The sequence below is a fragment of the Scleropages formosus genome, chromosome 13 (genome assembly GCF_900964775.1).
Source record: "Scleropages formosus chromosome 13, fSclFor1.1, whole genome shotgun sequence".
In the NCBI taxonomy this organism is placed as follows: domain Eukaryota; kingdom Metazoa; phylum Chordata; class Actinopteri; order Osteoglossiformes; family Osteoglossidae; genus Scleropages; species Scleropages formosus.
In genome coordinates, this window is record NC_041818.1 from 24,880,657 (window position 1) to 24,898,312 (window position 17,656).

Genomic DNA, 17,656 nt, shown 5'->3' on the forward strand with positions numbered 1-17,656 from the left:
CATCCCGCTGGTGCCGCACAGCTCCTGGGTTAGAATCTGGCATAGTTTGTGTGGATTTTGCATGTTCTCTCCGTGTCCTCCAGGCGCTCTGGTTTCCTCCCACAATCCAAAGATACATGTTTCAGGTGGATCGGTGATTCTAAATTACTCATACTGTGTGTGTGTGTGTGTGTGTGTGTGTGTGTGTGTGTGTGTGTGTGTGTGTGCACGAGTGTGTCAGCGTGTGTGTTACGCTGCTCTGCACGCTGAATGGGAAGATAATTGGAAGCAGCTTAGTGCAGTGTGTCCCGCATCGTAAGTTGCTCAGGACAAAACCGTCAGCTAAATGTTCAGCAATAATGACGGAAAATAAAAATGTATCCTTTCGATATACGAATACATGTCCTCTCATGAGCCAAACCTAATTTTTTTTTGGGGAAGCCGTGACGCCAGGGTGGCAGACAGCTGGGAGCGCAGCAAAGGAGGGGCTACGACTGGTGGTGTCCAGATGTGGCAGAAGCTGCACGCTGGCAGGGTGCGGAGGGGCGCTTTCCAAATCTGCACCAGATTATCATAAATCTCATAATTCCCTTTTAAATCATTAAGGGCGGCGCTCTCGGCCAACTGTCGCCGCTCACTTCCTTCTGGTCGGCACTCCCAAGACTGACCTCGTGGAGTCTCACTGGCCTCACCAGGGGTCCTTATGACCCGCTGGAGGGCTCTTTTCCCCACACACACCAGCTCGAAATCAACTTTGTCTCGATTATTTGCTCCAACCAGGGGGTGCGGTGGCGCAGTGGGTTGGACCGCAGTCCTGCTCTTCGGTGGGTCTGGGGTTCAAGTCCCGCTTGGGGTGCCTTGCGGCAGACTGGCGTCCTGTCCTGGGTGTGTCCCCTTCCCCCTCCGGCCTTACGCCCTGTGTTGCCGGGTAGGCTCCGTGACCCCGTAAGGGACGAGCGGTTCTGAAAATGTGTGTGTGTGTGTGTATTTGCTCCAACCAAGTACCGATCCCTTTTCCTGCAGCGGCTCTGGGCGTCACCACCGACGGTCGCCCCGCTACGTTTTCGCCGCTTTACGTCCTCCCTGTACCGCAGTCCTGCATCTGCGAGCGAGAGCGCTGTGAAAAATGGCATCAGCTTACATCCCTAATTGCCGCCCATAACTCAACTTCTCTGCTTTCCTGTGAGACCATCCGCTGCACCTTCTGCATGCACAGCCACACACACACAGAGCTTGTTCCCCCAAACACCCCATCAGCATGTCAAGTGCAGAAGCAAGCCATGCCTAATGAGAAGGACCGTCCCTCTGTATCACAGGTGATCCGTGATCATGAACATGGGAAAGAGCCACACACACACACACACACACACCACTCTCAATGGGACCCATCTCCCATGTGGTTTTGTGCTGGATCCCTCAGACTCTACTGGCTGCATGATACATTACAGTGAGATAATGCCCTCAGACAGACCTTCCAGTGCTCTGTGGTCATCTGAAGGACTCCTGCGTAACCACCTCCCCACCACAGGAAACATTTATTACATTACAGTTGTTTTTCTTAACCAGTCCAGACCTTTTTAGGGTTTACTCATTTATGCACCTGAATATTTGACTAGGTATTTAGCCGCCCAGGTGCAGCACCTTCCTTAAGGTACCACAGCAGCCCCCTCCTTGGACTTGAAGTCTACCACCACGTTGTGCCCATATCCACACCTCCCATCTGCTTGATTTCAGGCCCTCTGATGTACTGTATATTTCTAGTGGATCTTGGGAATTCCTACAAATGCCCAGGAGAACCACCCAGTGGAGTGGAAAAATTACTTGTGTCACACAGCACTGGCGTCACACAACATCAGAACGACGTCTGACCCACCTGAGCTAAACAGTACTATGAAATGGGCTCGGTACCCCAGATCTGAGATGCTTACCATGAATTTCTCCAGTAAAATACCCACCAGTACAAACTGATGAAATACTGTAAGTTGCTTTGGATGAAAGCAACAACTGGCAGCAAATTAATTGCACGGTTCCTCACAGACTTGGCATTTCCCACAATCCCAAAGGGGTTACTGTGGGGACAGCTGATAGCGAGGATTATATGAGCAGCTGAGGGAGTTTGCAGGAATACTGGATATGACATGATCTCCTTCACATTTATTACATTTACATTTATTTATTTAGCAGACGCTTTTCTCCAAAGCGACTTCCAACAAACTCTGTGTAGTGTTACCAGCCCACACACCTTATTCACCGCGGTGACTTACACTGCTAGATACACGACTTACACTGGGTCACTCATCCATCCATCTGTCACTCACACACTATGGATGAACCTGAACAGCATGTCTTTGGAGTGTGGGAGGAAACCAGAGCACCCAAAGGAAACCCACGCAAACACAGGGAGAACATGTAAACTCCACACAGACTGAGCAGGGATTGAACCCCCCCAGGTGCTATGAGACAGGTATGATCATACCAATTAAAAAGGCTTTGTTTCAAAAGCAGAAGTGTTTCTGCAGACCCGTCTTTGCTGCCTTCACCCCTGGGTGCCGAGAACTGATATCGATCGAACCTCCTCACTGCTCCTCCTCAGCGGCACAAGCCCCCCCCCCCAACACTGAGTCACGGCGGCTGTCGCTGCTGCGTCCTCCCTGATACGGGCACACCCACGTGTCTCCATTCACGCCACACGGCATGTTCTGTTCGGCTCGTACAGCCAAGTAGGTGTTGAAAGTAACGAAACATTAGAGTAAGTAGGGCAGCAAGAAACGGGGAAAAAAATACGACGAGCACTTTGGTACTACTTTCTCAGCATAAAGCGATGCATAAATTAATGAGCACGTTTATCCATATGTCAGTGTATTTCCTGCCAAGGGGGGGCGTGAGAAGGCTTTGTGTTAAACTTTTATATCGCCTTGGGAATTGCCAAGGCAATCTGCCTCCCATGGCGGGGCCAGACTCTCACTCCCTCCTGCACACCTCAGGCTGGGGAAGTTTGGCGCTCAACGTCAGACTGTCAGCCGGATCAACGAGCGTTTCGAAAGGACCAGCAGATCTCTCTCCAGGGAACGTTACCCAAAAGTGCGGGGCAACAACCGGGCCCCACATGCTGTCCCAGGCTCGGTCTGGACGAGCACCATCACGTTTCCAGAACGAGCGTTCGAACTCCGAGCCGCTAGATTTGCCCAGTCCCAACCCTGCTGCCTCTCCTCCCTGATGGAACCCCACAATTAATGAGAGCATGAAATTCACAATGAACATATGCGGCAGAAGGATTTTACAGATTACATAATTCGAATTTTCATCGGGCACCATTAATCCACAGCAGACCATGCTGGACTGTCTAAAGCCGAGCTGTGTTGGGATTTGCAGGTGCTTCAGGTCGTCTGACATTGCGCCAACCGCAACCTCAGTGCTGACCACAACTGGGTATCAAACTCTAATGTTGACCATACCTAACCATGAACCACTCCCCCTTTGTTGATCACACCCACGGACACCAGAGCTGCACCATTTGACAACCCACCAGAAGATGGAGCCGGACGGGATCCAGTTCTCCCTAAAGCATGTCAACAGACCTTTGGCATGAGAGCCTCTAAAGCTCCTCATTGTTAACATCAAAACGATAGTTACATCACATAAAACATTTCAGTGCCATGTAGCGAAACAAGTAGCTTTGTGGGTAAACCCATTGTCTTACAACCGAAAAACCAATTTGAGACCCATTCTCTACTTCTTGCTGCAGTACATTACATTTGCATTTACATGTATTCATTCAGCAAAGTACATCTCATAGAAAATACAATGTGTTCATTACATTAGCAGGAAGAGAGACTTAGTTGCAGACGTGTGATTCTTAAGTGCAGTTAGTTTGTTTCTTTCCACCGTATGAACCAATGGGCGGCACAGTGGTACAATGAGTAGCGCTGCTGTCTCACAGCACCTGAGTGGTATGAGAGGACATGGGCTCAATCCCTGTTTAGTCTGTGTGGAGTTTGCACGTTCTCCTCGTGTCCGTTTCCTCTGGGTGCTCTGGTTTCCCCCCACAGTCCAAAGAGATGCTGACAGAGAGAGAGTGTGTGTGTTCCACTGATGGATGGATGAGTGACCCATTGTAAGTAGTGTATCTAGCAGTGTAAGCCTGCTCCTGGATGTGTCCCCTCCCCCTCCAGTCTTACGCCCTGTGGTACCAGGTTAGGCTCCGGCTCCCCGCGACCCTGCAGGGGACAAGCGGTTTCGGATGATGTGTGTATGTGTGAATTGCCGGGGGGCACGGTGGTGCAGCGGATTTGGCTAGGTCCCGTTCTCTGGTGGGTCTGGGGTTCGGGTCCTGCTTGGAGTGCCTTGTAACGGACTGGTGTTCCGTCCTGGGTGTGTCCCCCCCTCCAGCCTTGCGCCCTGTGTTGCTGGGTTAGGCTCTGGTTTGCCATGACCCCGCTTGGGACAAGCTGTTTTAGACAGTGTGTGTGTGTGTGTGTGTGTATAATAATTGCCTTAGTATGCGGGCCTAAAATTTCAAGTCACATTGGATAAAAATGTAATTTAAATGAATTAAGAAATGGGGTGCAGTGGCTTAGTGGGTTGAACCACAGTCCTGCTCTCCGGTGGGTCTGGGGTTCGAGTCCCGCTTGGGGTGCCTTGCGACGGACTGGCGTCTCGTCCTGGGTGTGTCCCCTCCCCCTCCGGCCTTACGCCCTGTGTTACCGGGTTGGCTCCGGTTCCCCGCGACCCCGTCTGGGACAAGCGGTTCAGAAAATGTGTGTGAATTAAGAAATATTTTTTTCATTCGCACACTAAAGTAACATGTGCTACACATACAGTTCTTTCCTCTTTCAGGGTGACGGGACATTTCCAGTCCTGTTCATCCTGTTCATATCTTATCCACTCAATCACGTAGATGACGACTGAACATACGTGGCACCATCATTATTCAGACTTGGCACATTTTGTTAAAATGACTCAGATTATTTTTAATCTTACATTCTGTTCAATTACACAGCTCAACTGCAGTTTTTGTTGAAGCAATTCGCTTAACATCCCTCGCTCCATGGTATCACACCATTACCAGGATACCCCGCATATGTCCGACCGCAGCATGAATCCATGTGTGAACACGATGGGAGGAAATCGGGCACAAAAATAGAACGTTTTTGGGAAGCTTCTTCCTGTATCACACGGTACTGAATATTTATGTGAAAATGAGCGCCAATCAAACCTGTAAAATTCTTTGACAAACAATTTCATGTCCCAGACGATCTCCCAGGCACAAGGACAAGGTTCCAACATTTAAACTGAAATGGTATGGTTGCAGTTCTACTCAATTCCAACATCTGAGTTCTCTTAATCTTCAGTTCCATGTACACATTTTGCAGATACTTTTTTCTCCAAAGCGACTTCCAACGAACTCTATGTAGTGTTACTATCAGCCCACACACCTTATTCACCACGGTGACTTACACTGCTAGAGGCACTACTTACACTGGGTCACTCATCCATACATCAGTGGAACACACACACACACACACACACACACACACTCTCTCTCTCTCACTCACACACTATGGGGGAATCTGAAGAGCATGTCTTTGGACTGTGGGAGGAAACCAGAGCACCTGGAGGAAATCCACACAGACATGGGAAGAACATGCAAACTCCACACACACTGAGCAGGGATCAAACCCACATCCTCCCTCACCATCCAGGCACTGTGAGACGGCAGCACCACTCGTTGTGCCACCGTGCCTCCCGTTTTTGTCTTCATAATATTTTCCTAAGCGTAGGCCTACGACATACCCAAGGACACAAGTGTAGGTTTAGCTCCGTCCTCAAAGACGAGAGCGACACAACACAGAGCCACTCCGTTCCAGATGGCGGTCCAGAGATTAACCGCCCCGTCTTGAGACCTTGTGAGCTTAATTTCCCAAAATTGCTCACTAAAATCAACACGTACCTCTAATGGCAGCCCGATCTTCCCCCCTCTTAATACACCTGATCGGTGTTACACTTTGTAGAGGGAGTATAAAATGACTAGTTCTGAGCAAGAAATGCAGAGACATATTAGAGAGAACTTGGCAACTACTTGTAACCGCAGCATAAGTCACTTCGATACCTCATCCAGCTATAGTCATAGCATAGGCAGCATGTGACTGCTAGCAAAGTTAGCCTTTCTCATAGCACACCTAACCACTTTTATATCACAGCTAGCTAGAGTTACAGCACGGTGCAGTTAATCACTGTGGTAGCATGTGATTGTGATGGCAAAGTTAGCCTTTCTGTCAGCATACCGAGCCACTGGGATAACACAGTTAGCTATAGTTATTGCGTAGCTAACTGCTGCGCTACGCTGTGCCCGTTGTACCAGAGTTATCCTTTTTGATAGCATAACTGGATTCTTCGGTATCACGGCTAACCGTGGTCACAGTGTCGCTAACCACCCCGGTAGCGTGACAGCAAAGCCAAAGTTAGCCATTCTGATAGCATACCGGTCCTCTGGGATAACAGTTAGCTGTAGCGATAGCGTTGCTAACCACTCTGGTAGGCCGTGTGTTTTGCTTAATTTCCCTTAGCTAGTTACCGATATCTTGGCGGTAACCTCTATCAATGTTGTTTCTAGGTGAAAACAGAACCCCGGGCCAGCTGTGGAGTGCAGGGGGGTGAATAGAGATGCGTGAAAAAACCCCACAGGTCATGGAGGTTGTGAAGCAATAAGCTGCCAAGGTGGCTGGGGGGTTGGTTGCACACAGTTATTGACCAGAAGGGTAACAGTTGACTTGGGAGTGGGGGCTGTTATAAATGCCCTTAGCAGCTCTCTACTAATCTGTTTTCTTAAAAATATTTAATTCCCACAGGATCTGGCTTATAAGTGTGAGACAGGCGTGGGGTTCGGGAGTTGGGGGTGGCTAGCGGTCCTCACTGCAGCGCTCCGTGATGCAAGCCCCATGCAATGTCTGAGGATTCAAGAAGCGGTGAGGGGGGAACACTGCAGCTGCAGCGACGAAGCGAAGGAGTAGGTTACGAACAAGGCCTTCGAGACCCACTGAGCCAGGTTTTGAACCGAGGGGCACAACTCAAGTCTTCGCTTGTCTTGTTCTAGGAAGCAGATTTTGTTTTGCGTCCGTATCTCACCGGGTGAGACCACAGTGTCGTCCCCTGAGCGAGATCACCTCACATGCATCACATCAGTGACCATCCAGCTTCATGAGGGGTTAAAACCATTGGAAAGTGTACATGTACCTGATGCTTTTCTCTAAAGGAACTTACAGTGTTAAGCTGCTTACAGTTATTGTACCCTGTTACACAGCTGGGTAAATTTACTGGAGCAATTTCTAGTAAGTACCTTGCTCAAGTGTACTGTGGTTGGGTTTTGAACCTGCAACCTTTTGGGGTAAAAGACTACAGCTGTAACTGCTATGGTAGTACATGGTCTGCTTTATGTACAAAGCATTAGCAGGTCAAGAGAAAAAATATGTTAGCAGACTGTGTTGGAGAATAAGGGCATGGATGTGAGGGCAGGAGGACAGGAGGGCTGGAGCAAGCCTGGAACTGAAGCACCTGCTACGCACGGGTGCCAGCTAGAATGGTGGACAACCGCATAAGACCATTGTACGGAACCGCTTGGGATGGTGGACGGAACGCAGAATCGGTGCCGACGGAGGATCCCTCTCTCGGGAAGGATGGACCTGCCACTGTACTGCGTGGGGCTCCATGGACACTGAGCAGCCGCCAGGCCACAGCGGCACATAATGAACCCTGGGGCTCATGACATGGTGACAAGCTGTGCGCGTGTGTGTGTATGTGTGCACGCCTCTTTTACTCATTATCATGTGTTATAACATTTATAGACAGGGTGGCACTTTGAAAGCGAGCCAGTAACCTCTCAAGGGGTTTACTGGGCAAAGGCAGAGAGGGAGAAACTGGCACTGAATGAACACTAAGCGACCACAAGTGTATGTTCTATTTTTTTAACATAGATTATTCATAGTTTTTAATCACTACAAAATGCTGTATTTCTAAATGACACTCTACTTTTAATCTCATTCTAACATTATTTGAGTGATTTCTGATTTTAAATTGATTTATGCTTTATATTGTATTTCTTGGTTGGATGGCGGTGAGAAAGAACAGTAAACAGAAACAGGAGGGATTACAACTAAAGACAGGAGAACTACAAAGGAGTACAACCATAGGACACCACCTGTGGGGTTAAAAAGGGAAACAATTCATCCACTGTCAGTTACTGCATGCAGCTTTGTGATGAGCCACAACTCTCAGAGAGCAGGTTTTTGGATCGTGTGAGAGTACCGCTGCAGTTCAGATGTGGAGCTACTTCATTCATTTCTACCGTGTAGAAATATGTCACAGTTGCTGTATATTCGCCCCCCTAGTTCCTGCCACTTATTCACGCAGCACATGTTTTTATCAACGCACGGGTGACACCGATTGTGATTTCACAGATGACAGCAGCAGAACAGCAGCAGGGACCTTCCTGGGATTCAAACCCGCAGCGTTCTGGACCAGGTCTTTAACCACAGGACTGACATAACAATAATCATTCATTAGAGTAGTTGTGGTCTTAAATAAAATAATAAAGAATACCTATGGTTGTCCTCACACACAGTCTAGATTTTACTTGTAATAGTGAAATCTCCAAATGTACTCTGCTGTCATAATATATACCACACAGGAGACAACTAAAGGTTGTAAATATTGAAGTAAATATAAATATTGCCCTATTGGCCATAGGTAGTACTATACCAAGTGAAGCTGCTGTCGTGTGTTTGATCCCTGCTCAGTGTGTGTGGAGTTTGCATATTCTCCCCGTGTCTGCATGGGTTTCCTCTGGGTGCTCTGGTTTCCTCCCACAGTCGAAAAAGATGCTATGCAGGTTCACCTATAGTGTGTGAGTGACAGAGAGAGTGTGTGTGTGTGTGTGTGTGTGTTCAACTGATGTATGGATGAGTGAACCCGTGTAAGTAGTGTATCTAGCAGTGTAAGTCACCACAGTAGATAAGGTGTGTGGGCTGATAGCACTACATAGAGTTCATTGGAAGTTGCTTTGGAGGAAAAGTGTCTGCTAAATAAATAAATGTAAATGTAATGTAAGTAGATCATGCTGACAAGTAGGGCAATATATGGTACACGATTAGTCAGTTCCTGTTTATGTAGTTGGGCAGTGATGTTTGTGTGTGTGTGTCTTGAAAAGTCAGTTAAATCTATTCGGAAACGTGACTGTAAGCCAATCTCACGCAGAAGACAATGCTGGGTTCACCAGGCTGTCAAATGTCAAAATGGCCAACCGAGAGAAGCTGTTCTAATAATATTATAATGTGATGCGGCTCGGCACAGTTCATCGACAAGACATGGAGTTTTGGAAGAAGAAGCCTCTACTGAGACCGGATCAAGCCTTTTTTATCCATCCATTACGAACAATTGCTTGACCAGTACATGGTCGCGGAGGTCCGGGCCCATCCCAACGGCATAGGCTGTGACCCAGGGTGCATCCTGGATGGGACAGAGCAATTGCAGACATTTTCGCTCACACGCTACAGGCGATTTAGAGCCATCAGTTCATCTGAAACACAAGTCTTTGGAGTGTGGGGGGAAACGAGAGCACTTGGAGGAATCCCACAAAAGCACTGAGAGAACATGCAAGCTCCACAACCGAGCAGGATTGAAACCCACAGCCCAGGTGCTGCGTGGCACCAGCGTGATGTGCGGCCCGCTCACCACACTGATTGAGTTAGACTTGAACCCATGCAGGAACCCAGGAAGTGGTTTAGGCATTGGCATAAAAATAGTGCGTGTGGGGTTAAGTCTGGTTTACCGAATGTCTTTTATGCACCAGACCATCGATAAAGTCTCATACTTGCAGTCTCAGATACTGATACTCTGTATTCTTATATTTAAATAACAAACACCTGAGAAAAACATCTTACCATGAAAACCAGAAGTGTTGTCAGCATTACTTACACTGCCTTACCTCAGGTGTAAAAAGTGCAAAACAATTAACTGCGTACAGATATCGTCTTAAATATTTCTGCAGTGCTGATTTGTAAACGTTCTGACTTTGAAATGAAGACCTTTTGATTTCTAACGACACTTTTTCTTTCTCAACACATTCTGACGTACGGCGCGCTTCACGACGGAGACCTAAAAATTTACAATGAGTACGGAGATTGTGTATCTTGCATCGATACAAGTCAGAAATGACGTGGGCAGACAGCTGGAATAGCGATCCCTGCATTGTTAACCACATCCCCTGTTAGGGCCGGTTGATGCGTCAGCCAACAGCAGGTCAAAATGTTTGGTATGCCGAGTTTTTAACACGAAAGCGGTAGGTAATGGTGATGGAAAGGATGGTAAAATATTCTAATAAAGTGTTTATCTCTGGGGGTGCGGTGGCGTAGTGGGTTGAACCACAGTCCTGCTCTCCGGTAGGTCGGGGGTTTGAGTCCCACTTAGGGTGCCTTGCAACGGACTGGCGTCCTGTCCTGGGTGTGTCCCCTCCCCCTCCGGCCTTGTGCCCTGTGTTGCCGGGTAGGCTCCGGTTCCCCGTGACCCCGTATGGGACAAGTGGTTCTGAAAATGTGTGTGTGTGTGTTTATCTCTACAGTAGTGCTGTGTTCGAAGCCATCGCATTGAAGGTCCCAGGTTCAAATCGCTACTCCTACTGTAGTACCAGGTAAGCAATTATGAGTAAACCAAACCCTAACATCATCCTGTAGGTCACCTTGGAGAAAAGCTAGAGAGGTTAAAAATGACCACCAAAAAAAAAAACAGCTGATCGATTCCACGGCATTTCCATTTCGCCCTCGAAAACGTGCGTATGATGACACGATTCGGCACATTCCGGTCTGTTCGGCTATTTAATGTCACGAGAGTCAGTGGCCAGCAGCGATGTGTCAAAGAGCCCTCTGGGCTTGGTATTGGTTCAGAAGACCAAGACCGCCCCCCACCCCCAGTGTGAGGCCACGCCTCCGAGGCAGTGATCTCCCAAAATGCCCGTCTCTACGCACGAACACCCCACGCTGGGTAAAACCACTTGCTTTGTGTCCACTGCTGTGCTTTAGGCTACCAGCTTTTTGAAGGAGACTACAGTCACCGCACCAGCTCGGGCACGACTTCGGAAGCCTTCAACTCCGCTCTTGAGTGTAACGACTGAACGTAGAGCCGCGAGTGCAAATCAAACAGAAGTACCACGAACGAGTCCTGTACGAACCGCCGTCTTCGTGGCCTCTGTTAAGACATCCTCTCTCACCCGTTCCTGCTCTTCCACCTTCGGATGAGGCTCGAACCTCCGCACGTCTCGGCACCTGGCGTCCAAGTCTTGCCGAAGGACGCCGGCTGTCTCTGCGAAGGGCATGTTTGCCACGGTTAAGGCAAACCAAGAGTGCGGCAGGGAGGATTTTGGAAAATATGTCATATCTCACAAATAAATAAGAGGAAAGCCCATTAATAATGCAGAGTGTTTCTGGCTGCGGGATTGAGCCACGGAGCTGGAAGAGCGCAGAGACAGATTGGAGCCCAAAGGGTAGAGGTCTCTCTCTGCGTCCACACGTCTCCGCCCCGTCTCTCCGTCTCCATCCCGCTGTCTCCCTCTCTCTTTCCGAGACCCGTCTCTCTGACCCGAAGATGCGTCTCTCTCTCTCTGTCACGAGTTTCCCTGATGTTTCTCCATCCCTCATGTTTCTCCATCCCTCGCTCCCTCCCTCGGCTCCCTGTGTTTTCTGTGTCCATCGGAAATTGTTCCACAACATCAAGCGTGAAACCTGTTCTGCCTCAGAGTGAGGGAACGCTTTTTTCACCGCAGCGTCTGGAAGCGGTTTGGGAATAACACAAATTAATGAATGGGACCGAGGCATCCGGCGCCGACGCTCCCATCCCTACACGACTCGCTGTCGGACGTCAATGACGAGAGATGGACTCAAATCCCAGGGCAACCTGGACACCAGAATACACACGAATGTCAGGAAATCGCAAAAAAAACGACACCAGACCCACGGAGAAGAGCTTCAGCGAGGATCCTGCTTGGTAAATGATGACGTGTACAATGGATGCGATCGTTGCACGGACACTTTCGTTACCTTTTACCTTTAACTCTTTAGTTACCGGCACCCGAGACTGGAGGTCTTTAGATGAACCATCCAGCTGTGACGGTTGGATGCGATAATCAAAAAGCGCAGGCATGCGAGGAATGGCAGAGGAAAGGTGTGGCCGTGCGGAGCGTTCATGAACCATCTCGCTGACACGCATGAAACATTCCTCGTCAAGTCTGTTTATGACCGTCTATGTGTGTGTTTTAGGTTACACGTACGAGGACGGCACTAAGCGCCTGCCCCGGTCAAAGGCCGAGTCGCTGAACTTGCAGGGGGCCAGCATGGGGCGGGTAACCAGACGGCCGCCGTGCTAGCCGGTCCACAAACTCGTCACGCGATTACATCCCGGCCACGCCGATCTGCTAGGTGTAACTGTAGCAGGTTTTGTCAAGAACGGTCCACAGGCGTTATATAAGCGCTGTAAGCCGGCGTGGACAAGATCGGCTTATTTACTGCTAACCAAATAAAGAGCTACGCCCTAAACAGACAACCATACTGTCCCATTAAGCAAACAAGGAGCTTTAATGTGTCCCTTTGATCTGCTGGGATGGGGGGGGGGGGGGGGTCGGTCTCGGTATATTTTCACAGCTCAGCCATTTGCCTCGTTTGCCTTATATAACACCCCCTCGCAACACATCTTCGGCGTTTCTCGTCATTACCGCTCACACCTCACACCCGTGCTCCTTTTCCTTCCCTTTGCCGGCTCCTCTCTGGCCGCTCTTGCGGAGATCGACGCCCGCGTGCTGCGCTCACGCAGCTCCTGATTCTAGAGATACGCCGCAGCCCGTTGGGATGGCGAGGGGGTGACACATGAACGACCGACAGAGAACTGCATTATGGGACCGCGCACATCGGTGCCTCATCCTTCTCCAATGCGGGAGGAAATTCGGCAGAACAATCCGACGAGCCAAAGCTCCCTGTAGGAGCGGCCGGTAGGGTAGCGGTTCGAGCCCCCGATTTTAAATCCGAAGGTCGCAGGTTTGATTCCCAGCTGTAGCACTCTTGAGCAAAGTACTCACCCTAGAATTACCCAGCTGTGAAAATGGGTAAATAATTGCAAGCCGCTTTGAAGAAAAGCATCAGCTAGATGAATGTATGGAAACGTCTCATGTTGTCTAGGCCCGGAAGATTTTATGGCACTTCATAAATAATACAGCGTCCTTTTTGCTAGATACAAATATGGGGGGAGCAGCACTGTAAACCTGGTGTCTACAAGCCTCTTTTGCCTGATGAAGCCCCACGGAGCGGAGGCGCATGCTGATCCGTGCCTCTGCCCAAGGGGAGCGCGTTCGAGCAGGAGACGGCACTCGAGCACGCCGCACGATTCGTCTCCCCCGAAAGTGCCCTCGCACTTACTATGGAATTCCATCCTCCATTTTACTCGCATGCCCGCAGTCTCCGTCTCTCCATTTCTTCCTCCCTGGCGTGTCGTCTCTGATAAACACACACGCATGCACACAAACAGCACGCGTGCAAATGCTGGTGGAGTTTCAGGATTTCCTGCAGCTCTCTGCCTCATCCATCCACACACACACACACACACACACACACCTTATACAATCACAGCAGGAGCCTCCAGCTTCCCTGCCACTTAGGAAGCCTGATAAACGTGGGGGACGCGGTCCGGTTCGCGGTCGTCACGAACCGTGACGCCAGGGTTAGAATGACTGACGGCTGTAAAGACGAGGTTCGAATCGGCTGCTTCCATTCATCCGTTCGCTCGTTCCTTCATTATGTAATTCCTTGCGCATGTGCTGCTGCCGCGCACGACAGCCGCACGCTCTCCGTAGCCCTCCGTTACCGATAAAACCATTTGGTCGCAATTAATCGCCGTCGGCGCGTCATTTAATGAGGGACAAACCGTGTCCGTCCACGCTCTCTCTCATTCTCTGTGCAGCGATTCTAGGGAGAGTGTCCATCGATCCCTTCGCATCCCGAAATGTACCCGATCTGAGGGTAAAGTAAAAAACAGCTCTCGGGCGATGAATTTTGGGGTCGAAGGGGCCACACTGAGACCTTCCCCTGTCACATTTCTATTTCCTCTATGCCTTCGCTTCACCACGGACCCCCGACGTACGTGGCTACACACCCAGCCGCACACAGACCACAGTAAAGCTCTTCATTACGCATCATATCTGTGTCAGTAAAGTGAGGATGCCGACCGTCATTCAGATGGAAAAATCCTCGTCGGTCACTCGCTCTGAAATACCGTTCAGGTCAGTAAAACGAAGTACGGATCGGTCACATGGTTTCCAGTGCCGGTTCGTGCAACACGCACCGTGCGTGTTCCTGAGTGTTTCACCTCTCTGCGAACAGGCCAGAGCTCGATGCATGAGGGGAATGGGAAAATCTGGGGTGAACACACACCAACACGCAGCGGCGCCGCTTTGACTCACGGGGGGGTCGACCGGCACCTGTACCAACACCGGGGGGTACAACGCGTTCACAGCCATGTTTGATGAGCTCATCCGTTATCGGGAGCTCATGACGGACCCTTATATAAAATGCAAGCGGCCCCCCGGCAGACCGGTCCCAGTCCTCCCGGTGAGATGTGCCCCACGCCCCCAGCTCACTGCTTCCAGTTTTCCCACTTCATCGCTCCCGGTTCCCCCAGCTCACCATTCCCTGTCACCCCAGCTAACCGTGCCAAACAGCTCTCAGTCAACGTGGTTCACCGCACCCTCTTCTCCAAGCCAGCCGAGCCCAGTTTTCCAGGCCAGCAGTTCCCAGTTCCATCAAGCGTGCTCACATCTCCCAGCTACCTGCTCCCAGTCCTCCCGGTGCTCCCGGTGCTCCCGGTGGCAGAGGCTACGTTACCTGGTCGTACCAGTCCCGGGTGGAGCAGGTGCACTCCGGCCACCATCCTCCCTGGTCCCCCGAGCCATTGCCATTCACCCTGGGGCCACCCTTGCTCGAGCCCTTGGGGGCGGGGCCCCCGGGGCCCCCGGCAGAGGTCATCATCTTTCCTTTGCTTCTCCCGAGCGTGCCCCCGCCGCCTCCCCCGCCGCCCCCCCCTCCAGGGGTCTGAGGCGGCAGCGTCTGGCCGCCGCCGCCGCCCCCGTAGCCGGGTGGGTATCCGTAGGGGTCGGGCTGCCAGTCGGCTCGGCGCAGCGCGGCCATGCGGGTCGCCTCGTAGCATTCCGGGCACTTGCAGCAGTGGTGGTGCTTGTGCATGCTGGCGGCTCACCGCGGCCACCTCCTCCCCCGCTTATCCCGCTAGCCTCCAAGCGTGAGTCCACCTCCAAGCGTGCAGAGGGATGAAAAAGGCGGAGGAGAAGCCACAGCAAAAAAAAAGAGACGGGGGGAAAAAAAAAAAAAGTCTTCCTCCTTCTGATGCCAAAACGAGCGAAAGAAAAACGCTGAAAGAACTGTGTGTTTCTTTTCTGTGCAATTACACAACCAGACACGGGCCCTGATAATAAATAATCTCCTCTTGCCACGAAAGCTTCACAGTGACATCTTCATAAATACACATACACATCTATAATCTTTTATATTATATATATAAATATATATATATGCACACAGACAAATAGATATAAAAATATTTTAAACAAACAAGGTCACATACACACATGTATACACAGGTGTGTACAGATATTTACATACGTCAATATTTCTGTGTAGAAATATATATATATATAATATACAATATATATATTTATATATATAAAACAGTGCCTATCCTGCGCAGAAATGTCCTTTCAGAAGTGTTTCTCTGCCTCTCCTCCTTTTTCCGTCACTGTTTTTCCTTCCCGGTCGTGCTCCTCTTGTGCCGATCTGCGCGTTGTCTTTCTTGTCAGCCCGCGGAGAGAGGCAGCGCTCTGGAGCTCCTCTCCGGCCGCCTGCCCTAGTTGCTCACTGCACGGAGGGATGGAGCGAGGCAAAGCGAGAGAGACGCGATGTAGCAGCATCCGTGGAGCGCCGCAGCCCTGGACGCGCGCAGCCAATCAGACGGCTGCATCTCCATCGGCAGCAGCAGCAGCAGCAGCAGCAGCGGGGCTCGGGGCTCTTAAAGGGGCAACGCGAGCACCAGCGGGCTGCTCTTAAAGGGGCCCCCTTGACGAGAATCATTGATAAGGGGTGCGGAAGCATTGCTGCAACCCACTGCTCTGCTCCTGCCTCCAAAGGGCTCTTAAAGGGGCAGGCGCGAGGAGCCCCTGGACCATTTTACCTCCATCGTCTAGAAAGCAGGCTGCACAGGGAAGCAAAGTCCGACATCCTCATGCCCCGTTGGCTCCGTCTCCTGCGGCCTTTGCGAAACAACCCCCGGCGTTCTGGTGGGACCGTTCGTAAAGCTCCACCGATGAGGCTTAACGGCTGGTGGCAAAATGGGGACCCGGCCAATGCAACCAGGAGGTTGCTGGTGCAAGGCCCTCCCTAGTTTCAGCAGTGGCCCTCCTATTGTATCCCAGCTTCATTCACAACCTCAGCTGCATTTGTTCATTTAGCCGAGGCTTTCTCCGAAGAGACGGCAAACGATGATTTACTCTTTCCTACAGCTGAGTCATTTTTAGCGCATCAATTCAGGGTAAGTACCTTGCTCGGCGGTAATACAGCTGGAGGTGGTATTCGAACTCGGAATCTCGGAGTCCGAGCTCCATCCATTCCACCAGCTGCTCAGTTGCCTCCTGAAGCGGCACGTATGTTAAAGTGAGATTTGCGGCCGATGTCACAGACGCAAAGAAGGGTTCGATCCAAAAGTCCGAAAAAGCGAACCGAGGAAGCGCGGCACCGTGGACCGCAAGCACGGCGCGGGCACCCGCATTTAATCTGGACTCGGGTCATTCGCTCGGAGCCCAGCCGATACAACAAAGAACTCGCGGTAGTAAAGTCACACCTGAGCAGGACTTCCTCACACGTTTCGGAAAAATGTAAAAATAACAACGATAACGCTCGTTGTGCTTCGTTTCAGGCCTGGATCCAAAGTGGATTTCATACTTCAGTCAAAGAGTGTGGGGAGGGAGAGGGAACAAGGCAATGGCGACCCGCCGCTGTTCTCCCATCCGCCCCGGATGCCAGCAAAGCCCCAAGCGCGGTAATTTCCAATCAGCACCACAGGAGCTGTCCAGAGCACAAAGAGGCAGCCGGTTCAGCGATCCGACCGCGACCGCCAGGCGCCTCCTTATTCAGCTGCTCTTGGCCTCTCCGTAACGTTCCCCTTCTACAGGAATCAGCCGGAGTCGTGGAAATCTTCCAAACTTATTTAACTAGCTGGGGAAACCGTGAAAACGTCAGTCAGTACCCACTTAGCATACCATGTTTCTGCCTGTGTTTTCTCAACTTTTGCGGTAAAATAGGTGAAGGTCGATTGCGGACAGTAGACGGAACCCTGTTTTTTCGTTTGTCCTCAAGTTCACTGCAGTTACACGTAAAACCAGCCGGGATGATTAAACGCACAACATGCTGAGGTTCTTGCTCTCCTTTAAGTTTGTTCATTTATATTCATATTTGTATCTGTGGGATGTTTAAAGTGACAGTAGCGGACCTTTCAGTTGTTGAGAATTTACTGTGATCGCATGCTTATTGTTAAGAAAGTGAAGTGAAAGGTACCTTATTTATGCCCACAGAAACTCGACTGG

General features: G+C 50.5%; 1 protein-coding gene across 3 annotated transcripts in view; it reads right to left on the reverse strand.

Annotated features, from left to right (window-relative positions):
• Window positions 1-15,575, reverse strand: part of dlg3 (discs, large homolog 3 (Drosophila)) — a 42,379-nt gene extending 26,804 nt beyond the window's left edge. For all 3 annotated transcript variants that reach the window (XM_018733562.2, XM_018733561.2, XM_029257392.1), the window contains exon 1: window positions 14,892-15,575. In XM_018733562.2, coding sequence (XP_018589078.2) covers window positions 14,892-15,248 — 357 coding nt within the window. In that variant the 5' untranslated portion in view covers window positions 15,249-15,575. The remainder of the gene's footprint in view (window positions 1-14,891) is intronic.
• Between the last annotated feature and the right edge of the window lie 2,081 nt (window positions 15,576-17,656).